The sequence below is a fragment of the Canis lupus genome, chromosome 16 (genome assembly GCF_003254725.2).
Source record: "Canis lupus dingo isolate Sandy chromosome 16, ASM325472v2, whole genome shotgun sequence".
Taxonomy (NCBI): Eukaryota; Metazoa; Chordata; class Mammalia; order Carnivora; family Canidae; genus Canis; species Canis lupus.
In genome coordinates this window covers 15,812,770-15,835,916 of record NC_064258.1, presented here as the reverse complement: position 1 = coordinate 15,835,916, position 23,147 = coordinate 15,812,770, and the positions used below count along the sequence as shown (strand labels likewise).

At 45.9% G+C, this 23,147-nt stretch overlaps 1 protein-coding gene and 1 long non-coding RNA gene across 2 annotated transcripts; one reads left to right on the top strand and one right to left on the bottom strand.

Moving 5' to 3' along the window:
* Positions 1 to 8,277: 8,277 nt before the first annotated feature.
* On the bottom strand, positions 8,278 to 12,485 carry LOC118350897 (uncharacterized). Its single transcript, XR_004805573.2, has 3 exons — positions 12,337 to 12,485; positions 11,807 to 12,063; positions 8,278 to 9,784 (listed from the first exon to the last, which is right to left on the bottom strand). It is a non-coding gene; the product is annotated as an uncharacterized LOC118350897 (long non-coding RNA).
* Positions 9,598 to 15,761, top strand: GIMAP6 (GTPase, IMAP family member 6). The gene is made up of 3 exons (XM_025453003.3): positions 9,598 to 9,983; positions 12,843 to 12,927; positions 14,027 to 15,761. The coding sequence occupies exons 1-3, from the start codon at positions 9,810 to 9,812 to the stop codon at positions 14,791 to 14,793; spliced, it is 1,026 nt and encodes a 341-aa protein (XP_025308788.3). The 5' UTR covers positions 9,598 to 9,809; the 3' UTR covers positions 14,794 to 15,761.
* The last annotated feature ends 7,386 nt before the right edge of the window (positions 15,762 to 23,147 follow it).

Below are 23,147 nucleotides of genomic sequence, written 5' to 3'. Positions count from 1 at the left end.
TGCATTTCTCTCTTCCTTGCACAATGTCCTTTTAGCAGTGCTGGTCCCAGTGCCGTAGCTCCCTACATCAGGGAATCTGAACTATCCCACCTTGCTAGAACACCTTTCCCCTCAATCCTAGCTTGCAGTCCTGACAGATTCTAGAACTGACAGGTCCTGATGCTCACAAACAGCAGACAGAGGCACAGGCTCTTCTGGAAAAGGCTACTCTAGACTCTGCCCAAGGTGCATCTCAGATACTGCCATAACCAAAATACATACCACACACATGCACACACTCACACATACACACACACACACACCTCCACACACACACTCCCACCCATTCCCATCCTTTACTTTTAGGTTTTATCCTTTCCGAGTAGTGTAGAGCATTTTCATGAAGAATTTGCTTCAGAGATTATTTTAATCTGGAGACTAAGCAATGATTTCTTTTACAAGAGATAGAGGAAGTTTCAGGATGCAGGCAGACCATTCTGCTAGGGCAGTCAGAGGTGGTTGCTGGGTCCCCTTTTCCTCGAAGTGTGGCCCACTGGCCATAAGACATTCTCACACGATGACAAGAATTTGAATTTCCAAAAAGAGAATTGTACAGATGTTAACCAAGGGGAGTGTACAAACTCCCAAATCTGTGTTCTACTGCATGAGCGCAATGAGACATTTTTTCTAGCCTTCCTCTAAAATTAGCTCTGCCCCTTCCTGTCAATACATCAGGGCCTCCCTTCTCTGAGAGGCTCGAGGCTCTGACTGTGATCATGTAGTGATATTAGGACTCTTTCTCAGCACTGGGGCGCTGGTTTTCTAGCATTTGTGCCACAAGCAGAGTGGAAAGAACATGGGTTTGTGGGTGAGGAGGTGCAGGTTGTAGGCATTAGGCTGTGTGTGTGTTATGGCTGCAGGCCAGACTCATAGAGCCTCTGAGGCTCACTTCAAGCATTTTATGTTTAAAATGAGGGTTGTGACAGATGATCAAAGGCCTTTTCCTACTACCACATTAGAGTTGCCCGCTACTTCTGGCCTTATCCAGTGGGCATGAGAGCCCCATTCCGCTGGTAGTGCAAGCCCCAGCCCACCAACCCCTACCAGGGCTGAGTGGATTTGCAGAGAGCCCAGTGGCATGTGGATGTAATGGCAGGGCTGGCTCAGAGGACTAGTGATCCCTAATGGGAGGCCATAGGTAGTGACCAGATCAGAGGAGGGACAATGACAAAACTGGGAGGCTTGGAATTAAGAGCCCTGTCAGAGCAACACCAGTAAAAGCCCACAGGTCCTGGGGTTTTGACTTCTAGGTTCATGAGAGAAGTGTTGAGTTGGAGACATTTAAGGGTAAATTAAGTCAGCTTTATCCACCTCTTGGCACAAAGTAGTCAAGGAGGCAGGTGTGCATTTACAATTGCACCCCAAATCATAAGATAGGAATAAACTAACCAAAGAGGCAAAAGATCTGTACTCAGAAAACTATAGAACACTCACGAGAGAAATTGAGGAAGACCCAAAGAAATGGAAACACTGTTCCATGCTCATGGATTGGAAGAACAAATTCTCTTAAATGTCTATGCTACCTAGAGCAATCTATACATCCTATGCAATCCCTATCAAAATACCATCAATTTATTTCAGAGTTGGAAAAATAATCCTAAAACTTGTATGGAACCAGAAAAGATCCCGAATAGCCAAAGGAATGTTGAAAAAGAAAACCAAATCTGGTGGCATCACACAATTCCAGACTTCAAGCTCTATTACAAAGTTGTAATCATCAAGACAGTTTGGTACTGACACAAAAGCAGACACATAGATCAATGGAACAGAATACAGAACCCAGAAATGGACCCTCAAACAACTAACCTTCAACAAAGCAGGAAAGAATATCCAATAGAAAGAAGACAGTCTCTTCAACAAATGGTGTTGGGAAAATTGGACAGCCATATATGGAAGAATGAAACTGGACCATTTCCTCATACCATACACAAAAATAGACTCAGAATGGATGAAAGACCTAGATGTGAGACAGGAATCCATCATAAACCTAGAGAAGAAGACAGGCAGAAACCTCTGTGACCTCAGCCACAGAAACTTTTGTAGGACACGTCTTCAAAGGCAAGGGAAACAAAGGCAATAATGAACTATTGGGACTTCACCAAGATGGAAAGCTTTTGCACAGCAAAGGAAACAGTCAACAAAACCAAAAGACAACCAACAGAATGGGAGAGGATATTTGCAAATGAGCAATCAGATAAAGGGCTAGTATCTAAAATCTATAAAGAACTTATCAAACTCAACATCCAAAGAACAAGGAATCCAATCAAGAAATGTGCAGAAGACATGAACAGACATGTCTCCAAAGAAGACATACCAATGGCCAAGAAACAAATGAAAAATGCTTGACATCACTCAGCATCAGGGACGTGCAAATCAAAATCACAAGACGATACCATCTCACACCTGTCAGAATGGCTAAAATTAAAGTCGGGAAACAACAGATGCAGAGAGGGCAGCCCTGGTGACTCAGCGGTTTAGCACCGCCTTCAGCTCAGGGCGTGATCCTGTAGACCCGGGATCGAGTCCCATGTCGATGTCGGGCTCCCTGCAGGGAGCCTGCTTCTCCCTCTGCCTGTGTCTCTGCCTCTGGTGTGTGTGTGTCTCTAGTGAATAAATAAATAAAATCTTTGAAAAAAAAATAGATGCAGAGAAAGGGGACCTCTCTACACTGTTGGTGGGAATGCAAGCTGGTGCAGCTGCTCTGGAAAACAGTACGGAGGATCCTCAAAAAGCTAAAAATAGATCTACCCTTTGACCCACAATTGCATCACTGGGTATTTACCCCAAAGATACATATGTAGTGATCTGAAGGGGCACTTGCACCCCAATGTTTAGAGCAGCAATGTCCACAAGAGCCAAACTATGGAAAGAGCCTGGATGTCCATGGACAGATGAATGGATGAAGGAGATGTGGTCTATAAATATATACAATGGACTACTACTCAGCCATCAAAAAAAAAATGAAATCTTGCCATTTGCAATGACATGGATGGAACTAGAGAATATTATGCTGTGAAATAAGTCAATCAGAGAAAGACAATTATCATATGATCTCACTCATACATGGAATTTAAGAAACAAAGCAGAGGATCAGAGGGGAATAGAGGGAAAAATGAAACAAGATGAAATCAGAGAGGGAGACAAATCATAAGAGACTCTTAATCATAGGAAACAAACTGAGGGGTCCAGGAAGGGGGTGGTGGGATGGGGTAACCGGGTGATGTAAGACCACTGGGTGTTATATAAGGCTGATGAATCACTGACCTCTACTTCTGAACCCAATAATACATTGTATGTTAATTAATTGAATTTAAATAAAAAATTTAAAAATAATAATAACATAGAATTTAAAAATCAAATAAATATAATTAGGGGGAAAAATGGAGAAAGGGTGTGCACAGCCCCTCCTTCTTAAATAATAGGGAATTGGGAACAGCTTAAATTTTCCTTGTGATTCCCAGAGGCAGAAGCAAGAAATGACCCATGTCCAGCATCTTGGAAAATAAGCCAAGTTAAGCTTTGTTTGTGAGACTACTTGTTTTTGCCTAGTTTTGCTGAGGGAATTGCCAAGCTTGTCTCCGTGTTCTACTTCAATGAGATGATGGGGTTTTTGTTCTTGTGCATCTCCAGGAAGTCTGTGGTATATACTCGATGTCAGCCTATTTCCCAGAAACGTCTCGAATGGTAAGAATGATAGCGTTTGTCACTTGTCTAGACGTGCAGCAACACATTTTCATTTCGTACCTCACCTCCTCCATCTCTGGCCTTCCCTGTCACAGAATGCCATGGTCACCTCACAGGACAGAGCTGGGATGTTGGGCCATTGGCACTTGGAGGGTTTAGAGGGGCCAGGGAGGGACAAAGAGAGATTGCCCTGATCCCCCACGCTGGCCTGGCGAGGGTGAAGCAGGTGCATTTTGCCCTCAATCTCACACCCATGCTAGGGCCTTGGGCACAACAGGTGCAACAATGAGCCGTTCTGACTCTCTAGTGAGCAAACAAGAGACCACTTTAGTGGGCACAAGTGTTTCTGCCCTTCCTTTGCCTTCCAGCTCAAGTGCAAGGTGTGGGCTCGTGTGAGTGACACCTGAGCTGTGGGCAAGCATGCTGCACAGGAGAGCCGCACCTAGCACATGGGGACCCTCCACCACTGGGTGATGGTAAGAGTTTGGGTTGGGCTCTGTGAGTCAAGCTTCTGGGAAACGAGTGCTTACAGGAGGCCCAGGAAATGACAGTGCCTTTGGTGTGTGACTGTTTCTTTCCGTGTCCTTGCTGAAGGGTTTGCCATTGCCCTTTCCACGTCCCACTTGATCTTCATGAAATGACACAACGCAAAAAGGGGCAAACGTGAAAATGGGACCAAAACTGGCAAATACTGTCGGAAGACCAGAAAAGCCAATTTCCCCAATTGTTCCCTGTACAGTTTTCCCCACCTAAGCCCTCACTATTCAACTTTCCATGTCCGGGTGGCCAGAGGGACCCCCGCCCACCTCCCCTCGAAGACTGGGGTGGGGGTGGGGTGGGGGACATCCACCTCTCACCCAGCCTGGCACCCACCCACCTGACTTCAGGGACTCCCTCCCCGGCCCTGGGGGACTGTGCTTGGACCCTGGACCCCTGCCCTCTGCCCTACAACCACGTCTCTGTGAGGCAGATTCTTAGAGGAGATGCTTTAGAGGGTGGAGGGGGGGAGAGTTTAAAAAGTTGGCTCTCAAGTCCCGCATAGACGTTGTGCCGTTGGACTGAAGGCAGAATCGGCAGCTCCTGAGCCAGCCATGTGCCCCAGCAGTGGTTCCCCTTGCTCTTCTACAGAAGCGCCCACCTCTTCCTCTCCCTGCTCATGATTGAACCCACAGGGCAGTCCAAGCTCTCTGTTCCAACTCCAGTTTGGATCCCTTTTCCATTTTTGGACACCTTAGTTAGATTTTCCTCTGTGGTGAAGAAATCCGGAAATACGTGCCCATTTGTCTGTTCTCAGCATTACAGGTCAACAGACAGTAAATTTCATCCCATCTGTGTAATTGCCAAGCATGTTCTCTTGAAATTTTTATTCGATTCCTTCATCATTTTCCCTATAATCATTTTGCACAATTCTTTCATAGTCTTTGCTCTGAACGCTCCACATTGGCAATTCCACCCTCCACCCCACCCCCAAGTCTAGTCCCTGGAATTGGCCACATGCTTGTACCTGCTGCCCAGACCCTGGATGTCTGTTAATAAAACCTCAGTTAAAGGGGCTTCTATTTGGTGATTGCTTTTTTTGCACCATTGGTTCATATTGATTTTAAGCTCCACTAAGAGCTCTAGATTCTTTTCTACTTAAATTATCCTATTTAGAACACCTCTAGTCTAGTTTTTGAAAATTTATTTTTGGAGGAACTCTCATTTAAGAATTTTCAAAATAAGGGGCGCCTGAGTGGCTCAGTTGGTTGAGTGTGCATGCCTGCAGCTCAGGTCATGATCCCAGAGTCCTGGGATCCAGCCCCACCTTGGGCTCCCTGCTCTGCGGGGAGCCTGCTTCTTCCTCTTCCCCCTGATTGTGCTCTCTTGCTGTCTCTCTCTCTCTCAAATAAATAAATGAAGTCTTTTAAAAAAATAATTTTCAAATTAATTATCCAGCTGGTTTGCTGGTTTTAGTGCAGGGTTCTAGCCTGCCATTTTGTTTCCTAGCCTTAGAATGTCTCCTGGCAAGTATTATTTAGAATAATAGTTTTCTCTCTGGAGAATTAAGAGTACATGTGAAAAATAGAAACTTGACTTAGTCTTATTATCCCCAAGCTGCACAGAAAGAGGAAGATAAATTTGATGTCATTATTTTAAAAATACTCCAATCTTTAGAAACAATGAGTCCCTTATGATTAATAATAACATAAGGAGTAACCAGCACTTGGATAAAGAAACAGAAAATCCCAGAAGTCCTCCTAATGCTCTTCAGGGGTGACCTTTAGCTGAACCTCTAATAGCATAGATTAATTTTAGCCATTCTTGTACTTTACATAAATTCTTGTCTCTGGTTTTTGTTTTTTAATTTTTTTTTTTTAATTTATTTACGATAGTCACACACACAGAGAGAGAGGCGAGACACAGGCAGAGGGAGAAGCAGGCTCCATGCACTGGGAGCCCAACGTGGGATTCGATCCCGGGTCTCCAGGTTCGCGCCCCCCGCCAAAGGCAGGCGCTAAACCGCTGCGCCATCCAGGGATCCCTCTGGCTTTTGTTTTTGATTTTTACTTACCATTATGTTTGAGCTTTATCCCTATTATAATATGTAGCAATATTTTGTGCATTCTCATCATTGTATATAAATTGTATTTTCACACTACAGACTATAACCCAATTTATATATGTATAATTTATAATTTACGAGTGAATATATAATCAATACAATTACTCCAATTAATGTAGTCTACATTGTTTTTGCATTTTTGTTTTAAAAACACTTTTTCAGCTCTTTTACTTTATTGTATTTTCCACTATATTGAGGTATAATTTTGACAAATAATAATAACCTACTGACAAGATAAATTGACAAATTGACAGAATTGTATCTGTTTAAGGTCTACAACTTGATGATTTGATATAGGCATACACTGTGAAATATTCACCACAATCAAGTAATTGACATATCCACTGTCTCACAAGGTTATGTTTCCTTCCTTCCTTCCTTCCTTCCTTCCTTCCTTCCTTCCTTCCTTCCTTCCTTCCTTCCTCCCTCCCTCCCTTCCTTCCTTTGTGAGAATACTTACCCCTTGGTGGGCATTTATGTTGTTTCCAGGTTTGTGCTATTCTGAGTGTCACTATAAATATCACAGGCATTCCTTTTCAGGGAACACAGGCACCTATGTCTGTTGGGGGTGTGCTTTCTGGTAGGATAGCTTGGTATTGACTCTATTCCTGGGTACTGCAGACTTTTCCAAAGGGGTTCTACCAACTTCTGAGTTCTATTTCCATAACCTCAGAAGTTTCCTTTAAATAGAATGTTTACACGATTTTCAAGTCTATTCTTAGGCATTTTACTTTTTGTTGTTATTTTTTAAATCACAAGTTATATCTAGTTGGCTATTGTTTTTATGTTAGTCAGTTTGTATGGTTTTTATTTAATTTTGCACTCATTAATTTATTTACTGCTCTTAATAGGAGCTTATTGTGATGTAGGAATGAGTCAGAGACAGATGGCACCTGGCAGGGAAAGATAACGGAATGGCCCAAAGTCAGGCTCCCATAGATCTGTAGGCTCCCATAAACCCCAAGGACACCAAAAGACCCAGAGTCAGGCTCCTACCCATCCCAAGGAAACAGAGATAAGTAAAAAAGTAAAAAAAAAAACAAAAAACAAAAAACAAAACAAAACAAACAAAAAAACCCCCCCCACACACAGAGAGAAAGAGGGACGCCTGGGTGGCTCAGCAGTTGAGCATCTGCCTTTGGCTCAGGGAGTGATCCTGGAGTCCCAGGATGGAGTCCCACATGGGGCTTCCTGCATGGAGCATGCTTCTCCCTTTGCCTCTGCCTCTCTCTCTGTGCCTCTCATGAAGAAAGAAAGAAAGAAAGAAAGAAAGAAAGAAAGAAAGAAAGAAAGAAAGAAAGAAAGAAAGAAAGAAACCCAGCTCCCTAGCTCTAAAATGTTAGGGAGTATCCCCCTTTAGTGGCTACTAAGTAATCACAGAAACTCACCAAACCACAAAGAATATGTCATTAAGGTATTATCAATAGTCCCCGCTCACACCAAGACTGTACAAGAATCCCCAGGCCGTGGGCTCCCTGGCTAGGTTCTCAATAACAGATTGCCACTAAAAGCCCTCACTGGCAACCCTGTTGGGAGCCCTTTCACCTCTGAGAGCTTCCTCTGTATCTTTGCTTAATAAACTTCTATCGCTTTACTCACTCTCCGTTGTCTGCGCGATTCATTCTTCGACTCTGTGAGACAAGAACCTAGCTCTCACGTATCAATTGGTTTATTCATGTTTTTAAGATTTATTTATTTATTTGAGAGAAAGTGTGTGTATGAGCAGGGGGAGGGGCAAAGGGAGAGGGAGAGAAAATCTTAAGCAGACTCCCTGCTGAATGTGGGGCCTGATGGGGGGGCTTAATCCCAGGACCCTGAGATCATGACTTGATCTGAAATCAAGAGTTGGGTGCTTAACCAGCTGAGCCACCCAGGTGCCCTTTGGTTTATTCTCTTGATTTTCTCAGACATATAATCACAACCTTTAGAAATAATGATAATTTTACATCCACTTTATGTTTTTTATACATGCGATTTATTTGTTATTTCTGGTTTTAGTGTATATTTCCTCAAAACATTTAAAATAGTGTTAACATTTTAAACCTCCAGATCTCCATTAAACCTCCGAAATGCTTATCAAAATCTTTTGATTAACAGAACACCTTCCCTGAGGAGCCTTTCAGCTCTAGCTCTTCACAGCAGTTCCTGAGAAAAAAGATGGGATGAAGCATTCAAGTAACCAAAGGAAGTCCATCAAGGCGGGAGCAGAGGGGAGAAGAAAGAGGCTGGAATGAAGTGGTGAGAAAACAGTACAAAGTGACCATATCACCTGGGTCATCCAAAGCAGCCATGGTGGGGAGGAAAAGCTAAATAAATTGTGATGATCACAGACCCACTCAGAAAGGGTGATTTAATTTCAAGATCATGCTTCCCCCTCCCACTCCTACCACCACATTGACAGGGCCTCGGTATAAAAACAGTGAATTAAAGCCAAAAGAACAGCACTGCACAAACTCTATTTAAGAAGGGCTTCTTAGGGAAACCCACAGACAACAGAGAAACGAGACAACAGGAGCACTGAAGGAAACTGAAAACTCTGGCACCTACATCCATGGGAAACATGAACACAGCCCGACTCCTAGACAGATGGACATGAAACATCGCACTACAGCCCTAGTTACCTCAGTTCCTAAACTCTGATAGATCACGTTCAGCTTGGCATGTCAACACAAGCTGTGCTAAGAGGCAAGAAGCACAGTCTGGAGGGGCACCTGGGTAGCTCAGTGGTTGAGTGTCTGCCTTCATCCCAGGTCGAGATCCCAGAGTCTTGGGATTGAGTCCTGCATGGGGCTCCCTGCAGGGAGCCTGCTTCTCCCTCTGCCTAGGTCTCTGCCTCTCTCTCTGTGTCTCTCATGAATAAAAAAATAATATCTTTTAAAAAAAAGCACAATCTGGAGACACAGAGCAAACTAGACTCAGCTATAAGTCAGATATTAGAATTGTCAGACGTGTGTGTACACACATATATAAAAAGATTTATTATAAAGAATTGGCTACAAGGTTTACTCTACAGGATGGGCTCAACTGTGGTTCAGCTGACAAGTCCCAAGGCCCCATAGTCCCAGAAAGAAAATGTGTAAAGGGAGTTGGAATTGAGGAGGGAGGAGGAGATGCCAGGCACCTGCCACTATGGTAAAGGCATGGGGTCTCTGTAGCAAGCAGGCAACTCGCAAAGAAGGGACATCTGTAAAAAATCATTCCCCTGGCACAGCATTTTCTAGAGAATCTGCTGCTTCTTTCTAAGCCTCTGAGATCTCAGTGTCCTAGTGCAGGATCAAAATCATAACAACACGGGTGTTCATGTTTTTCCTGTTTCTACTACCAAAGCCGCAGACAAAATGCAAACGGTGGCGAGTGTCTTCTGATGGAGGAGGGGCTGCCCTGGGTGTTCCTGTTCACTTCCTGACAGCTGCTCTCTCAAGGGCACTTCTCGGAGCTGAGCTTTCTGATCCCATTTTGCTGGAAAAAAAAAAACAAACAAGCCATGTCCTTTATCTATTCCTACACCGTGGACACTTTCCTCCACCTCCTTCAGTCAAGGTCCTCAAAAGTCCACAATGCGTCGGCCCCAAAAGGAGAAACAAAGAATTCACAAGAGCATGTGGCCCCAGGAGACAGAGAACATCGCCATTCCTCCTGCCCAGCAGCTGACAGCGTGGTAAGTCCAAGTGTGTGGGGAAGTGTGTCTGTGTGTGTTGTTTGTGTGTGTGTGTCATGTACCTATGTTCCCGTGTGTGTTGTGTTTTTGTGTTTGTGTGAATATGTGTTGTGTTTGGGAGTGTATGGGTGGAGTGTGTGTAAAGGGTTTGTGTATATGGGTGTGTTTATGTATATCATGTGTTTGTGTGGATGTGTGTGTTGTGTATTTATGTTTCCATGTGTGTATGTTTGTGTGTACGAATGTATGTGTGTTCATTATGTTTGTGCATATATTTGTGTGTTTATGTATTTGTATGTGTATGTGGTGTGTTTTGAGTGTATGTGTGTAAGTGGTATGTGTGACATGTTTGTGTGTATGTGTGTATGTTTGTGAGTGTTGGTGTTGGTGAGTCTATGGGTGTGTGTTGTGTTTGTGAGCCTGTGGGTGTGTTTGTGAGTGTATGTATGTTTGTGAGTGTGGGTGTTTGTGAGTCTGTGGGTGTATATGTTAGTGAGTGTGGGTGTTTGTGAGTCTGTGGGTATGTGTATATTTATGAGTGTGGGTGTTTGTGTGTGTGAGTCTATGGGTGTGTGTATGTTTGTGAGTGTGGGTGTTTATGAGTCTGTGAGTGTGTGTATGCTTATAAGTGTGGCTGTTAGTGAGTGTGGGTATTTGTGAGTCTGTGGGTATGTGTATGGTTGCGAGGGTGGGTGTTAATGAGTCTGTGAGTGTGTGTGTGAGTGTGGGTGTTTGTGAGTGTGTGGGTGTGTGTATGTTTGTGAGTATCTTGTGGCTCTGTGGCTGTGGGTGTGTATGTTAGTGAGTGTGGGTATTTGTGACTGTGGGTATGTGTATGTTAGTGAGTGTGGGTGCTGGTGAGTCTGTGGGTGTATGTACGTTGGTGAATTGGTGGGTGTGTGTATGTTAGTGAGTGTGAGTGTTTGTGACTATGGGTGTTTGTGAGTCTATGGGTGTGTGTATGTTAGTGAGTGTGGGTGTTTGTGACTATGGGTGTTTGTGAGTCTGTGGGTGTGGGTATGTTTGTGAGTGTGGATGTTTGTGACTATGGGTGTTTGTGAGTCTATGGGTGTGTGTATGTTAGTGAATGTGGGTGTTGGTGAGTCTGTGGATGTTGGGGAGTCTGTGGGGTGTGTGTTAGTGAGGGTGGGTGTGGGGGAGTCTGTGCGTGTTGGTGAGTCTGTGTGTGTGTGTTAGTGAGTGTGGGTGTTGGGGAGTCTGTGGATATTGGGGAGTCTGTGGGGGGGTGTGTTAGTGAGTGTGGGTGTTGGGGAGCCTTTGGGAATGTGCTGTGCGTGTAGCGCATGCACGCGCGTCTACAGTGGAATAGAAAGAGCCGTGACTAGGAGGTCAGGAGAACCCTTGCCCTACGTGCCCTGCCGCGAAGTCACTGCTCAATTCTGGGCAAGACGCTTCTGCGAGCTGACCTTCCTGGGAAACATGAGATGACAGGCTGCTCGTGCTCATGCTGGAGGCAAAAACTGCCAAGTGTGGCAAACATGTGAGGTGCTGCTCAGGGCCGGCCGTGGGGCGAGGCGGCGCGGGGCGGGGTGCGCACTCCCTCGAGGTGCCCGGCTGCAGTGCCCGGTTCAGATTCTCTGCCCAGGTGCCTCCCCCGCCTTGCCCACCAGCCCTGCTCATACCTTCCAGGAAGCCTCGCTACAGGAGCCACCAGATTTCCCTGGTGAAGCGCTGCCTCAGTTTCCACCGAGGGTGTAAGGGAGCCAGGGGCAAAGAGGGTGGGGGTCTCCAGGTGCAGAGATAGGAGCGCTAACCTCCTTGTTCCAGAAGCCCCTGGGAGAGGATCAATGCTGTGTCCTCACCAGAATGTTGCTGACCGGTCTGGGGGGAAGCTGTTCACCTGGGCCGGTCACTTTCTTGTCCTGGAAACTCCCAAGACTCACTGGCGGTGTCCACTCTGAGCCTGGGGCCTTGGAGCTGGCAGGGCTGCACACGGCTGACGGTCACGAGGAACGGCCTCAGCGGCCTCCCACCGGCCAGCTGCTGGGACCCGGGCAGCACCGAAGTCATCGCCAGGCCCACAGACCAGGCCCAGTAGCCTTTCGGGGCTGTCCTCATCCTAAATGACGGTGATGGGAGATGAGCTCTGAGGTCCCCTGGCTCCCAGCCAGACTCTGTCCCTGTTGTTCTCACACAGAACCCGGCCACCCACCTCTTGCCCTCTGCAACCCTCACCGCTGAGCCTTTCCCAAAGGTCAGGCATGGATCCCTCTTCTTGGTCCAAGACCCACGTGTCCCCCCACCCCCACCCCCAGCCCAGCCAGCCTGTGGCTGCAACCTCCTGCCAGCGCCCTCCAGATCTTTCCACTGCTCTCAGGACCCAGTATCAGACCTGCCTCTGCTCTCTGCTCCTCCCTCTCCTCGCAAAGCATGTTGTTCCAGGTCCCTGTCTATAAAACGCCACCTGCTCCTCAGCCTGCCGCTGAGGCCATCCCCCTTTTTCTGTGAAGTCTCCTAAACAGACAGTAGAAACCACAGTGGTGGGGGGGCGGGGAGAGAGGAGGGGAAAGGAAGACAGAAAGGAAGTGGGAAATACCAGAAAGGGAGACAGAACGTAAAGACTCCTAACTCTGGGAAACGAACTAGGGGTGGTGGAAGGGGAGGAGGGCGGGGGGTGGGAGTGAATGGGTGACGGCACTGGGGGCTATTCTGTATGTTAGTAAATTGAACACCAATAAAAAATAAATTAAAAAAAAAAAAAGAAAGGAAGTAGAGACCCCTCGGGCCCCCTCCTCTTTCAGGCTGCTCCCCCTCAAACCAATGCTTCTGGCAAGAGAAAGGCAACGCCTCTCCGAACTCTGCTGAGAAACTAACAAGACGCATTATGGTTATCTCTAGCCGGAGGAAGAAGAATGGGAACATATTCTGGAGGAGGACCCTGCAGGAGAGCTGAATCTCGATCCTAGACCAGGCATTTTAGGAGGTAAACCACTTTCTAACAGGAATGAACTTGAGAGAGGTGCGGATGGCGGCATTCAATGTGTACGTGGGTGTGTAGGGACCGGCGGCAGGGCTCATCCTGGTCAGAGATTTGCCCACCTGGGCCGCCATCAAAGGGTCTTTGGGTGGGGGCCCTCCTCTACTCAGCCAAGTAAGAGGGAAAGGTCCCTGACAGGCAGACGAAGGGAGAGAGAGTGCCAGCCACCACCTTGACTAAATCTCTGTGCCAGGCCCAAGGGAAAGGGCCTGTGCCTTCTGGGATTTCGTCCTCAGGAAGGAGGTGCTGATGGTCAGTGTGACCAAATGACTTGCCCAGACCTCGTACAGGTGTCTGGATCCGATGGGAGAGCTCCTGGGGTCCTATGGGCTGCAGAGCACCACCAGCACAAGCAGGATATCCTAGGCCTGCACTTGGCCTTCTCAAGGGCTTCTGTCCCCCCAAAAGTTATGGCATCAGGGTCAGGAGCTGAGCTTCTGAGGGCTCAGTGTGGCCACTAACCTGGGGACACAGAATCTGGGACTGCTGGAAAATGAATGGATTTCATGGCAGCACTGTTCACAATGGTAAAAGGTGAAAACAACCCAAATGTTCATATATGTGTAGGAATAATCAAGAAGCGCCATATACCTACAATGGAGTATTATTCAGTCTTAAAAAGGTGGGAAATTCTGTGCTGGGCTGCAACATCCATGCCCTGGGAACCACTGTGCTAACTGAAATAAGGCCGACACAGAAAAACGAATGTAATTACAATTTGGAAAATGAAATAAAATAATTACAATTTGGGATGATGAAAACATTCTTGAGAGGCACCATGGAGATGATTGGACAACAGCGTGAATGTCCTGGGCGCCACTGAACTGCGCGCCTAAAACTGAGGACAGTGGATAAGTTTGATGTTATACTATACTTTTTATGCTATATAAATACCATGATAATAATAATAAGCGGAACAAAAGCAAGGCAGAAGGGGAGCCCCGCAGGTCACAGTCCAGGGCGAGACGCAGGTCTCCGCGCTGCCCGTGGACCCCAGGGCACGGCTCTCACCCCCGCTCCCTCTGCTTTGTCCCCCTGCTTCCAGGCCTGTGGGAGGCCCCACGGACCCCGCAGAAACTGCGACTGCTCCTGGTGGGGAAAAGCGGCAGCGGGAAGAGCGCTACAGGGAACAGCATCCTGGGCAGGAGAGAGTTCCCGTCCCGACTCAGCCCTCAACCGGTGACCCGGGACCTCCAGCGGGGCAGCGGCGCCTGGGCCGGGCGGGAGCTCGAGGTGATCGACACGCCCGACCTCCTGTCCCCGCAGGCCGGGCCCGAGGCGGCGGCGCGGGCCATCTGCGAGGCGGTGGCCTTCTCGGCGCCCGGGCCGCACGCGGTGCTGCTGGTGACGCAGCTGGGCCGCTTCACGGAGGAGGACCGGCAGGCGGTGCGGGGCCTGCAGGAGGCCTTCGGGGTGGGCGTCCTGGCGCACACGGTGCTGGTGTTCACGCGCAGGGAGGACCTGGGCGGCGGCTCCCTGGAGGAGTACGTGCGCCGCACGGACAACCCGCACCTGGCCCGGCTGGACGCGGTGTGCGCGCGGCGCCACTGCGCCTTCGACAACGGGGCGGCGGGCGCCGAGCGGGAGGCGCAGCTGCGGGAGCTCCTGGCGGCGGTGGACTGCGTCCTGTGGGAGAACGACGGCCGCCCCTACAGCAACCCGGCCTACCGCTACTCCCAGCAGCGCGGCCTGCCCGCGGGCCCGGGCCCCGAGGGCGCAACCGGCCGGGCCCCGCTGCCGGAGGGACTGTGCCGGCTCCAGAAGGAATCCCAGGAGGCGCACAGACGCCTGCTGGAGAGGGCGCCCGTTTAAGCGGAGGCGGGACCGCAGCCCCCGGGGCCGGCTGCCTGCCCGTCGCTTGCGCTCTCTCCCCGGGGCGGGGGGGGGGGGGCGCTCCCTGACCATCCGAGGCTCCTGGGGAGGTGTCCGAGGCGGTCAGGGGCAGGTGCGTCCCAGAGGTCCCCGCTCGCACATCGGGAGCCTGCAAACGAAGCTGTGGAAGGCCTTAAACGCTGGAGGGAGCAGCCTGCCTGGTTGAGGGGGAAACCTCTCAACACGGAGGTGTCTCTCTGGAGGGCTGCTCCAACGGACGGGGTTCCTAAGAAGCCACCTGGCATTCAGAAGAGGCCAGGGTGGCGGTCTGGCTCTGGCCATCTGACTGTGTAGGGAAATGGATGCACCTCAGGTACACCTCAGCCTCTTTGAGGTTCTAGGTTCTTCTGGGGAGTCTGACCTTTGATGGAAACAGAATGGGAGCAGCCAGGGGCAAAATGCCTCCCACTATGCTCTTCTTTTCCTTTCTTGGAGCGGTGTGACAGAGAGTTTCGAGCTGCCTTCTGGGAGGGGTGGGAAGTAGAGGTCAGGGAGACAGTGCTGGAGGACAATCAGCAGAGGACACAGCTCCGGGTCTGTCTGGACACTTGCCCTCTGGTTGGAGATTCTCTACAATTACATGCCCATGGACTAGAGTCTCCAGGTATAGACCCCGTGACACCCATCTCCCCCAGACTCAATGGACTCCTACCAAAGATGGAGCATTTCTTCTGCTAGAAGATTCAGAAAAGTGTCTCAAAACACCACAGAAACTTACCTTGAGTGCATACTAAGATAGTCATTGTGCCAGAGCCATGTACCAAATATGCCCATTTCCCACTGAGCTGAATCAGCTTTATCATGTAGTAAATTTTCATACTCCCTAAGATCTGTGTCAGGATTTTCAATTCTGTTTTTGTTTTCTACTTTTTTTCCGTTGTTATAAATAAAATATTGATTTGATTACAGCGGCTGAGTGTAATATGGCACTCCCGACTTCCTCCTCAACGGATTTCTATTTCCTTTGTTATTCTCAGGCATCTATTCTTCCATGTGAGAGTTAAAATAACTTGTTTACTTTTCAGAAAAGAACCTATGGGCATTCCAGGTGGAATTGTCTTCCATTAAGTTTATTTTTTTTTAAATATATTTTATTTATTTACTCATGAGAGACACAGAGAGACAGAGACAGAGACACAGGCAGAGGGAGAAGCAGGCTCCATGCAGGGAGCCCGATGTGGGACTCAATCCCGGGTCTTCAGGATCACGCCCTGGGCTGAAGGTGGCGCTAAACGGCTGAGCCACCCGGGCTGCCCTGTCTTCCATTAAGTTTAGAAGGATTGGTAGACACCTCAAGGGTAAATAGATCAAGGCCATCGTACTTCTAAGTGGATAGACTTGCAACTTCAGAGCTATTGAATAAAAGCTAATATCATTTGCATTTCCATTAGAAGATTAATCTCTTTAATTTAAGGGATCTTGTTTTAACTGTTAGCTTGGTTAAATTTCATAACAGAAAATATAAGAATTGGCCAAAGACAGTCAGTGGCTCTAAATGGCAAGTCACTGAAACCATGCCATTCATTCAGAAGCCTAAAAGAATTGGTTTAAATTGTATCAAATATGGTGGGTTTTTTTTTCTCCTTTATGATTAAAAGTTAGGGGAGAAAACTCCTATAACATTTCAGGAGGAGGGATAGATGCTGCTCCCCTGTCATCACTTTCTCAGCCTCAGAGAATGGGGAAGGCTTGTGTGGGTATGTTCTGGAAACTCTACATCTATGTACCTATAAGAAAACAGTGATGTGGATGGAGATGGGGGTGGGCTGAGGATGGAGGGTCATCTTGGCTAAGGCTGTGAAAATAGCCACCTTTAGAATTTGTTCCTTCTTGAAACATCTCTCCACTGGAGCAAAGCATCAAAGATAGGGATTTGGGCAACTAGAAGAGCTCAATGCATACAAGGTTGTTTTCTACCCGGTGGGTCAGAGCAGCTCTTTCAAGTCTCAGGGGAGGTTTCCAAGTCCCAGTGCTCCTGTAATAACACTTTATAAACTATGTAGAAAATACAAAATAATAATAATTTTACAACAATTGTTTGAAGGTACTGGGAAGTGACCAAATGCAGGCAGACATTATAGGGAACTGTAATCCCCAGAGAGTCCAGGGGAAATTTTTTCTGGAAGCCTGAAAGAGTTGGTCACAGATGTCAGCAGTTGCCCGTGGCAGCACAGATGGAATCTGAGATTCTAGTTCATCAAACGTTCCACTGAAATACTGTGAAAAGGTCATATTTTATAAGTAAAAACCATACCAGAACAAAGAGATTTGCCCTAAAAGAGGAACAAGACCTAAGTAATCCCTTGCTAGTGATGTTTAAACCAAGCCTTCCCAAAATCAAAGCAATCTGCCAGTAATTTAAGTCCCTGGGAAAACAAACTCAATATGCTTCAGGACATAGTCATATCCTGAGTCGACGTATTATCTACAATATTCTATAAATTATTTTAAATTTTTCTTTTCTTTCTTTAAAAGATTTTATTTATTTATTCATGAGAGACACAGAGACACAGGCCAGAGGGAGGAGTAGGCTCCATGCAGGGAGCCCGATGCAGGACTCGATCCCAGGTCTCCAGGATCATGCCCCAGGCTGAAGGCAGCGCTAAACCACTGAGCCACCAAGGCTACCCTAATTCTTCTTTTCTAACATAAGGATAGAAAGATGTGAATTTTTCCTCTCTGGGTGCCTGGGTGGCTCAGTCAATTGAGCATCAACTCTTAATTTCCACTGGGTTTTTGGTCTGGGGGTTGTCAGGCTCCACACTTGGTAGGGAGTCTGCTTGAGAGTATCTCTTTTCCTCTTCCTCTGCCCCTCCCCCCTCCTCTCTAAAATAAATAAATACATTTTTTTTAAAAAAAGGAATTTTCCTCTGTACATGTGTATCTATGTCTCACAAATTTTTGTATATTCTCTTTTCACTATCATTCAGTTTGAAATATTTTCTATATTCTTTGTGATGTCTTCTTTTCATTCCTGGATTATTTAGAACTATTTCCAAATAATTGAGTATTTTCTAGAAGTTGCAATATTCAATGGTAGCCACTAGCCACGTGTGGCTCTTGAACACTTGAAATGTGGCTGGTACACCTGAAAAAAGGAAGTTGAAATTTTTATTTAATTATAATTACTTTTCACTTAAATTTAAAAACTGGAGCAGTGTAAAAAATTTCACCATGAAACACAGCTTTGTTGTTTAGGTAGAAATAAATTTCCCTCCAACTGTTCTAGCACATATTGTTGTTGTTTTGCAATGCAAAAGTTAGCCGTAAGCACCCTTACTAGTGTTACACATAAACTTATAATTGAGAAGAACATATGGTTCCTGTCTTTTCTTTTATTAATGTGATCTATCACTTTGATTGATTTACCAATGTTGAACCACCCTTGCATCCCAGGAATAAATCCCACTTGGTCATGGTGAATAATCCTTTTAATGTATTCTTGGGTCCTATTGGCTAGTATATTGGTGAGTATTTTGACATCCATGTTCATCAGGGATATTGGTCTGTAATTCTCCTTTTTGATGGGGTCTTTGGTTTTGGGATCAAGGTAATGCTGGCCTCAAATAGTGAGTTTAGAAGTTTTTCTTTCCATCTCTATTTTTTGAAACAGCTTCAGGAGAGTAGGAAGCCATCTGGCCCTGGATTCTTGCTTCTTAGGAGGTTTTTGATGGCTACTGGTCTGTTCAGGTTTCCTATTTCTTTTTGTTTCAGTTTTGGTAATTTATGGGTTTCCAGGAATGCATCCATCTCTTCTAGATTGCCTAATTTGTTGGCAAATAGTTGCTCGTAACATGTTCTCAAAATAGTTTGTCTTCCCTTGGTGTTGGTTATGATTTCTCCTCTTTCATTCATGACTTTATTAATTTGAGCCTTTTCTCTTTTACTTTTAATAAGCCTGGCTAGGGGTTTATCTATCTTACTGATTCTTTCAAAGAACCAGCTCCTAGTTTTGTTGATCTGTTCTATTATTCTTCTGGTCTCTATTTCATTGAGTTCTGCTCTAATCTTTATTTCTTCTCTCCTGTTTGGTTTAGACTTTATTTGTTATTCTTTCTCCAGTTCCTTTAGGTGTAAGTGTAGCTTGCATATTTGAGATTTTTCTAATTTTTTGAAGGAGGCTTGTATTGAATTGTACTTCCCTCTTAGGACTGCCTTTGCTGCATCCAAAAGATTTTGAACAGTTGTGCTTTCATTTTCACTAGTTTGCATGAATCTTAAATTTTTCTCTAATTTCCTGGTTGAACCATTCATTTTTTAGTAGGATGCTCTTTAACCTCCAAATGTTTGAGTTCCTTCCAAATTTCTCCCTGTGATTGAGTTCTAGTTTCAAAGCATTGTGGTCTGAAAGCACACAGGGAATAATCACAATCTTTTGGTATCGGTTGAGACCTGATTTGTTACCCAGCATGTGGTCTATTCTGGAGAAGGATCCATGCGCAGTTAAGAAGAATGTGTATTCTGTTGCATTAGGATGGAATGTTCTGTATAGATCTATGAAGTTCCTTTGGTCCAGTCAAAGCCCTTATTTCTTTGTTTCTTTGTTGATCTTCTGCTTGGATGATCTGTCCTTTGCTGAGAGTGGGATGTGGAATGTTGAAGTCTCCTACTATTAATGTATTATTATCTATGTGTTTCTTTACTTTGTTATTAATTGGTTTATATAATTGGCTACTCCCACGTTAGGGCCATAAATATTCATAATTTTTAGGTCTTCTTGTCGGATAGACCTTTTAGGTATGATACAGTATCCCTCTTCATCTCTTTCTACAGTCTTTGGTTTAAAATCTAATTTATCTGGGGACACTGAGGTGGCTCAGTATTTGAGCACCTGCCTTCGGCTCAGAGCTTGATCCTGGGTTTCCAGGATCGAGGCCTGCTCAGGCTCCCTGCAAGGAGCCTGCTTCTCCCCCTGCCTATATCTCTGCCTCTCTCTGTGTGTGTGTCTCTCATGAATAAATAAATAAAATCTTTTCTTAAAATCTAACTTAGGGATGCCTGAGTGACTCAGAGGTTGAGCGTCTGCCTTTGGCTCAGGGCATGATCCTGGAGTTCTGGGATCGAGTCCCACATTGGGCTCCCTGCATGGAGCCTACTTCTCCCTCTGCCTGTGTCTCTGCCTCTCTCTCTCTCTCTCTCTCTCTCTCTCTCTGTGTGTGTGTCTCATGAATAAATAAATAAAAATCTTTTTAAAAAATCTAATTTATCTGATATGAGGATCGCTACCTCAGCTTTCTTCTGTGGTCCATTTGCATGGTAAATGGTTCTCCATCCCCTCATTTTCAGTCTACAGGTGTCTTTAGGTCTAAAATGAGTCTCTTGTAGACAGCATATAGATGGGTCTTGCTTTTTTATCCAGTCTGATACCCTGTGTCTTTTGACTGGAGCATTTAGCCCATTCACATTCAGAGTAACTATTGAAAGATATGAGTTTAATGTCATTGTATTACCTGTATAGTCCCTGTTTCTGCAGATTATCTCTGTTTCTTTGGGCTCCCTCTTCGCTTATAGGATCTCTCTTAATATTTCTTGCAGGGCTGGCTTGGTGGTTACATATTCTTTCAGTTTCTGTCTGTCCTAGAAGCTTTTTATCTCTCCTTCCATTTGACTGACAGCCTTTCTGGAGAAAGTATTCTTGGCTGCACGTTTTTCTCATTTAGTACCCTAAATATATCATGCTAGCCCTTTCTGGCCTGTCAGGTCTCTGTGGATAGGTCTGCTGTTAATCTAATATTTTCCACCCTATATGTTAGGAATCTCTTGTCTCAGGCTGCTTTCAGGATTTTCTTTTTATCTCTGAAATTTGCAGACTTCACTATTATATGTCAGGGTGTTGATCAGTTTTTGGGAGGGGTCTTCTCTACCTCTTGGATATGAATGCCTATTTCCTTCCCTGAATTAGGGACATTCTCAGCTATGATTTGCTCAAATACACTTTCTGGTCCTCCCCCCCTCCATACCCTCTGGAATTCCAATAATATGGATTTTTTTTTTCAAACTATGACTTATTTCTCGGAGCCTCTCCTCATGGGCTCTTTTTGGGTTGCTTTTCTCTTTTCCTCAGCTTCCTTCCTTTCCACCATCTTGTCTTCTATGTCACTTATTCTCTCTTCTGCTTTGTTTACCCTAGCTGTTAGAGCATTCAGTTTAGATTGCATCTCAGAGTATTTTTAATTTCGGCCTGATTAGATCTCTTTTCTGCACTAAGAGATTCTCTAGGTCTTTTATGTTTTTTTTCAAGTCCAACTAGTAACTTTATCATTGTAATCCTGAATCTATCTCTGATATTTTACATAAATCCAAATCCATTAGATCTGTGACAGTATAAATTCTAGTTCTTTCTTTTGTGGTGAATTCTTCCTTCCAGTCATTTTTTCCTGTGTAGAATGGCTGTTCAAGTGAGCAGAGTCAAAAATACCAACCACAAGCTAAGCAAAATACACACTGGACAATTCTTAAGAGGTCAGGGAGCAGAAAATAAAAGAAAAAGATAAAAGAAAAAGAAAAACAAACAGAAAAGAGAAACAACGACAAAGGGAGGAGGGGAGAGTATATAATCTCACAGAGTAGACCAACAGTCCACTGGTTCTGAGTGTATTTTTGTTTATATGTTAGAAGGTACTAAATTCCAAAATTATAAAAAAGAAGCAAAAATTTATATATTTATAAATTCAATATTTATATTTATATATTTATTTATTTTACATATATACAAAATAAAATTGAATATGGTAAGAGGAAGCCAAAAATGAAGACTATAACACATAATTGTAAAATATGAAAGTTAAAAAAGAAAAAAGTAAAAACAAGGAGTTGATAAAATGAGATGGGAAAAAAGAAAGAATAAAAATTTTAACCTGAAAGATAAATCATGAGAGAAACCTCGAGTCCTATGTACTATTTCACCCCTAGTTCCAGAGCTTTCCTGTCCTGTGTACCCTGTAAACTTGCTGTTCCCCTGCTCTTCCAGCTGGTCTTCTGTGGGAGGGGCCTGCTATGCTGGCTCACAGGTGTTCATGCTTGGGCGGGACAACAGGTGGCCAGGCTCAGTGTAAGCAGTTTGCCATGTGAGGTCTTTGTCCTTGGAGGCTTTCGCCTCTCTATTGGAGGTATAAGGGTGGGGGGCGGGAAACGGCCCACCCAGCTCTCCAGCCTCGGAGCTGAGAGATCCTGGCGCGTGCCAAACTGCAGACTCCTATAGTGCCCACTCACTCAGATCCTCCTTGCGGACAGGTGAGGGGGACACTGATGTGTACAATTTGCAGGGCCTCGGCAGGGAGAGGTTTTGCCCTCTTGTGCACATACTCTCTTTGCCCACCCCGGAGGGAGCGGAGGGTTGCCCCACTTGTAGCCGTTGCAGGGCCCTGGCAGCGAGAACATTCACCCGGTCAAGTGCGCGCCCGCTTTGCCTCTCCAGGATGAAAGTGATGCGCTGCGCTCTAGGCCTTTGCAGGGACCCAGCACGGAGAGGGTCCCCTCAGTGGGAAGGTTGCAGTTACGGCACAACAGGCTGAACCTTCTCCCGGGCTCGCTGACCTAAACCCCTTTCCTTGCTCTAGCGCTTGGGAACTCTGCCAGCTGAGGTGCCCCTGTTCTTTCTCTACCTCTGGAAATATTGAGACCTCACTGGCCGGCCTGCGAGTGGGCCCCGTTTCACCACTGAGCACTCTTCAGGCGGGGAAAGCTCTCCCAAGAGCAGATTTCTGCAGGTCCTGATTTTGAGCCCCAGGGCTGTATCACTTTCCTGTAGCTGGCTTACAAAGGCTCCCTCCCTACCCCCGTTTATCTTCCAATATATCCCCTCTGTTTCTCTTCTCCACACTCCTATCATGCCAAAAGTGGTCACTTTTCTATTCGTAGAGTTGCAGCCGTTCATTCCTTAGATCTCAGGTTGAGTTCATAGGTGTTTAGGATGGTTTGATAGTTATCTAGCTGAATTTGGGGGACCAGATGAAACCAGGACCCCTACTCTTCTGCCATCTTGCCTCCTCCACCTAATAAATATAAAATCAGCTTCTAGGGGATCCCGGGGTGGCTCAGCGGTTTAGCGCCTGCCTCCCTCCCACCCAGGGCCTGATCCTGGAGTCCCGGAATCAAGTCCCACATCCGGCTCCCTGCGTGGAGCCTGCTTCTCCCTCTGCCTGTGTCTTTGCCTCTCTCTCTCTCTCTGTGTCTCTCATGAATAAATAAATAAAATCTTTTAAATAAATAAATAAAATAAAATCAGCTTCTAATATTAACAAAATAGTAGTAGGGTTTTGTTGAAAGATGACCACCTTATAATGCAGGGTGTT